At 37.5% G+C, this 5,889-nt stretch overlaps 1 protein-coding gene across 1 annotated transcript; it reads right to left on the minus strand.

Annotated features, from left to right (window-relative positions):
* Positions 1-262: 262 nt before the first annotated feature.
* Positions 263-1,274, minus strand: LOC126585825 (transcription termination factor MTEF1, chloroplastic). The gene has a single exon (XM_050250373.1). The coding sequence runs from the start codon at positions 1,181-1,183 to the stop codon at positions 329-331; it is 855 nt and encodes a 284-aa protein (XP_050106330.1). The 5' UTR covers positions 1,184-1,274; the 3' UTR covers positions 263-328.
* Positions 1,275-5,889: the final 4,615 nt, after the last annotated feature.

Genomic DNA, 5,889 nt, shown 5'->3' on the forward strand with positions numbered 1-5,889 from the left:
TGGTTGGCAATTCTTATATCTCTAATTCGTCTTCTGGAGCGTGTGTTCTGAGTTTCCAATTTGTGATCCGTTCTTATACAATTACGGTCACGGTAACGAATGGTATGCAGGCTGTCCTCCGGGGATTGTTTTCCCCTCGATGGATGTTCTCCATTAACCGTACAAATTATGATTTTCTGAATAGCGAGCCGTTGGGCTACTTATTCCAACATCTATCTCCAAGAAATCCACGTTCGATATGCACTCGCATACGGAACAAAAATTGTTAAACTTATGTTTCTACTCAAATCTTTTAACAAACTGACTTACATGCCATTCATCGATTTGATTATTTCCATTTTGTATAAAACTTTTGGTCACTCCACAATAGCATCCGATTCAACGGAATCTCGACATTCCTTTCTTTCAAAAGCAAATGCCTGGGGACAATTCTCTTCTCCAAACTGAATCCAAAATACTGCGGAAACTTCTTCAACTCCTCCACGCTCCTTCCCATATCCTTCACCAAATATTCATACTTGGGCCGCAAGTTATCCTCCACACTGTACCCGAAAATCGCTGGCAGCCTCGCACACACATTGGCCGCCTCCTCGTACGAAAGCCCTAAACTCCTCAAGAACCTCATCTTCTTCTTGAGCTTTTCCACCCTAGTGTTCAGCAAATGTGCATTCAGATTCGACGGTGACTTGGGCTTGTCAATCCCCAACTGTTCAAGATAATACAGTGTTGGGCGGAGGCAGAACTCGACATCCGCAAATAGGAGGTCGGGGCAGCGAAGGATGAGGCCGCAGGAAAACGCAGGGTCAGCGGAGAGATCAGAAGCCAGGAAATCAAAGACGGGGGCAATGTCAGTTGGATCGAGGGAGGGGGAGAAGAGCTTAGGGGAGAGGAAGGCCAGTCTTGGGAAGTCGGGGTCCGTAAAGCCCTTCGACTTGAGGAAACCTACGGTGGCGAGGATTTGGTCGGTGGCGTCGGGGAGGGGGAGCTTTTTGGGGCTGGTTTCGGGGGAGATGATGCGCAGGGTTTTGAGGTACCGGAGGTTTTCGCGGTAGGATGTACGGAACTTGATGAAGTGGGAGGGAGGATGGGGATTAGGGTTTAAGGTGGCGATAGAGGAGGAGGAGGAGGAGGAGGAGGAGGGAGAGGGAGGAGGGATGATGGAAAGAGTGTGAAGCAGTGGCATCGCAAGCAACTGGGAAAAGAGGGAGTTTGGTGAGTGTGTGGGCGTCGTTAATTTAGGCGGTAGGCATTGAGAGGATAAGGGGATGGATGGATATGTTATGGAGGATGGCCAGCCGATTGGGCCACAATGAAATTTCCAGTACATTTTTTTTTTTTTTTTTTTTTAAAGTTCTTAATACAACCACATATTTAGGGCGAGAGATTTGAATTAAGCCTAAGTGAAAACCATAACAAAAGATGGTTGTTAATTTATGTAGTTTAATACTATATCAGAAGCTACAAATAGAATCAATCTAATTGAAACATAAAGGCTTTATACACGAGAATTAATTCAAAATTACGAAAAAGATAAGTAACTTGCCAAACATTAGACAATAATTTATAAGCAAATGATTCCAGAAATTATCACAATGAAAATATATGTGTGGGAGAGGGAGACCAATAGGAGATAGACTTGGGCATGATCAAGAGATGTAGCATGTTACGGCCAATGTGATCAACAGATCATTGGCCTACCAGCTGACAGATCTATTGTATTAAGAAACCAGCAAAACCCAAAGTACATGAAACACCTCGTTTGAGATCTCTAGTTCCATCCCGCAAAGCCACAAGAGTTATATAAACACCAAGCTCATATTGTTCAATCCATTTTGCCTCAATTGGATTATCATTAGCAGGCGATGAAAAAATCTTCGATCTCGAACCATTCTCCCCATCTTGAAAATGCCCAGATTCCTTGCCATCAAAATTTTTCAGATACACTACTGAAATGATCCATCACCGTTTGGCTTCATGCCATTTGGCTCCAAACCATTTGGCACGAATGCCTTCTTTATGGTCTCTGTATCATGAACCCCAGGTGGCAGCGTTACTATTTTGCGATATTGTCTTAGAGGGTATTTTCGTAACTCACGATTTTGAGAAAAAAAAGCCAATGATGTCATCTTCCACATGTATTAACTTTTTGTCTCTTCTTGAAGTGTTTAAAAAGTGTTGTCTCAATATAAAATTAAATATTAAAAGTATACTCTATGTGTAATTTTCCATAATGAGGAAGCTTTATATAGAGAGACAAAAAAAATTCCTATACTCCAAGGAACTCCACTAGTTTTTAAACATGTCAAGGAAAGATAAAAACATAAAAACAACTAAAGCCTAACACAAAAACATAGAAATAATGTTTTAAAATACTAGCCATACCCTTAAGGTTTTAGGGCTATTAATAGAACCCAACCTTTCACAACTCATACAAAATTATTATGTGTCATAAGTTCAACCTATCCTTAACTATTTCTGCGGAATCAGTTCAACCGATCCTTGACTATTTGCAGAGTCAGTTCAATCAGTCATCGACCATTTTTGTAGAATCAGTTCAACCCGTCTTCGACCAATTTTCGGTTTTCGATCATTTTTGCAAAATCAGTTCAATCAGTCCTCAATCATTTTTGTAGAATCAGTTCAACCTGTCTTGGAAATTTTTTGCAGAATCAATTTAACCCATCTTCGACCATTTTTGCAGACTCAGTTCAATGAGTCCTCGACCATTGTTGCAGAATTAGTTTAACCCGTCTTCGATCATTTTTGCAGAATCAGTTCAACCCGTCTTTGATCATTTTCGCAGAATCAACTTAATCAGTCCTCGATAAGTTTTGCAGAATCAGTTCAATCAGTCCTCCACCATTTTTGCAAAATCAGTTCAACCTATTGTTGACCATTTTTGCATAATTAATTCAATCAGTTATCAACCATGTTTGCTGAATCAGTTTAACCCGTCCTCGACCTTTTTTGCAGAATCAGTTCAACCTATATTTGACCATTATTTTTCTAAATTTTCCCAGCCTAAGTCGGTGGACTTGGCTTTTCCATTATTTTTTAGATTTTCCTAGCCTAAGGGAAGAACAATCCTGCACGGATTGACTGAAGGCGCAATCACACATTACACGATCTCGCAAACAACACTATACATATTATTCCAAAATTAACACATTATATACAAATCAACATTTAATACTTTATCTGAAAATGTGAAGGCAAATGAATTAATACTACATCAGAAGCTACAAATAGAATCAATCTAATTGAAGCATAAAGGCAACAAGTATACACGAGAATTAATGCAAAACTACAAAAAAGATAAGTAACTTGCCAAACATTAAACAATAATATATCAGCAAATGATTCCAGAAATTATCACAACGAAAATATATGTGTGGGATAGGGAGACCAATAGGAGATAGACTTGGGCTACCGGCTAGGAGATGATCAAGAGATATAGCATCAATGTGATCAACAGACCATTGGGCTACCAGCTGACATATCTATTGTATTAAGAAACCAACAAAACCCAAAGTACTTGAAGCATGCTCGTTTGAGATCTCTAGTTCTATCCCGCAAAGCCACAAGAGTTATATAAACACCCAACTCATTTTGTTCAATCCATTCTGCCTCAATTGTATTATCATTAGCAGGCGATGAAAAATTCTTGGATCCCGAACCATTCTCCCCATCTTGAAAATGCCCGGGTTCCTTGCCATCAAAATTTTTCAAATACACTACTAAAATGATCCACCACCATTAGGTAATTAATCTGGGGAGTTTATCATCCCATTGGAGGTAAGAAGCTCTGACTCTGCTGCACATTTGTTTCATTTGTTCCAAGTGGATCCTTGGGTGAATGAGTGGGCCATGATTTTCATTTATTTTAACAGAGTCAATTCCCCAAGGATGAGATCAAGTAAGAACTGCTGATGGAATTATTTGTCTTCATGCCATTTGGCTCCAAACCATTTGGTATGAATGCCTTCTTTCTGGTCTCTGTATCATGAACCCCAGGTGGCAGCCGTTACTGTTTTGCGACATTGTCTGAGAGGGTATTTTCGTAATTCACGATTTTGAGAAAAAATACCAATGAAGTCATCTTCCACATGTATTAACTTTTTATCTCTCATTGAAATGTTTAAAAAATGTTGTCTCAATATAAAATTAAATATTAAAAGTATACCCTATGTGTAATTTTTCCATAATAATAATAATAATGATGATGATGATGATGTAGCTTTGCTTTAACAACTTGGAAATTTGGATGGAAAGCATTCTTTCACAAGTGCGATTTATCTCAGGTAAAACCCTAAACCTATGATCAAGGTAGCATCGTCTGTGATTTTTCTTTACTGAGTTATGATGAATAATCAAATCTAGCTATGAAGTTTCACATGCGTCTCTGTATTTCATTCTTCTTCTCGCTATTTCTTTTTTACTGGAATTATGTGTTGGTTGTTGCCCGAATAGAAATTTCAATTGGTTAAGCTTTTAGGGCTGGAAATAACATTTTCTGAGCAAGAAAACAGAGGTAAATAAATAAAACTGTCGATCGAGTGCAAGTTCTCTCTTAACGAATCCTTAACCTTTTTTCTTAATGTTATTTTTCTTCAGCGGGCTTAAGCCCATGTAATTGGCTTCAAAATTCTATGTTCTCTTCAGATAAATGTTTGGTTGTTGTTTCTCTCCTTTTTTTATTTCACAGCAAATACTTATGGTTGATAATCGATGTTTTATTTTGTAATTTCGAAGGCTATTGATGGTTATATGGAGATCATAAAGGTTGGTAATTTCGAGCTTGGAACATTCTTGTTTTATGTAGATGTATCACCAATAAAAAAAACACATCTATCAACACTTAAGTAATAAACCAATCATCAACTTCCATGTACTTTAGTTTTTAAAATTTAGTTCAAAAATTTATTCTCCTTTATATTACTCATTTATATTTGGATACCAAAAATAGACACAACTGATGAACACTCTATTAGTAAGGACTGCATGTATAAGCAAGAGAGTGTACCAGTAAATAATATCAGCTTTTGATGTCTAAATAATATAATTCTTTTATTCTAGTATTTCGTTGATTCGTTCAATTCAGTTGTAACTTGTAACTCATGCCTATTTATGGAGAAGGTCCTAGGTGCGCCTTCAGAGTGGGTGTTGTATGAGGGCGGAGTGAGACCAAAATTTGAGAAATGGTGGCCCTGACAAATCATTGAGGTGGGGTATGGTGTTTTTGTGAGTGGGTCATATGAGACAGCTGCCCTGGTATCCATACTAAATCTTTTTTGTGAGAATTTTGAAAATCTTTAAATATTGTCTATTTATCATATATTGTACGATTAGTTTTCGTTAGGTACTTTTTATATTTAATTTTAAATAAAAGTATTTAAAATAATTTCTGATAACATAATATAAGATAAATAAACATAATTTAAAGATTATCAGAATCCTCACAAAGAGAATCACAAAGAGAATCCAGAAAAGATCCTCGCTCCTTAAGAACTTCTCCTAATTAAGGCTACGAAAAGTTAAAATAAGTACTTCCAAATATTTTTAGAAAAAAGTATTTTCTGTGATCTTGTTTATCGTACAAAGCGGTTCTCTCAGACTATTTCCACCTTAGAAAAAAAATAATTACTTAATGCGTGTACCATTACCATTTGGCCAGAAAATCGTCGGCAACGTTGATAATAAGTTGCCTAATGCCTTCTCCTTCCGGTCGCTTTATATTCTTTACCCTGGACAGCTATGTAAAGATCTCAGTTTCAAGCATCTAAGTTGTAAAATATGTCATCAAACTTCTCCACAGATTGCTCCACCTACTTGTGCAAATCCTGCCAAGGTGGGAGCATATGTCAAGAGCAAGACAATGACAATATTAGC

Source organism: Malus sylvestris, chromosome 10 (assembly GCF_916048215.2).
Source record: "Malus sylvestris chromosome 10, drMalSylv7.2, whole genome shotgun sequence".
Taxonomy (NCBI): Eukaryota; Viridiplantae; Streptophyta; class Magnoliopsida; order Rosales; family Rosaceae; genus Malus; species Malus sylvestris.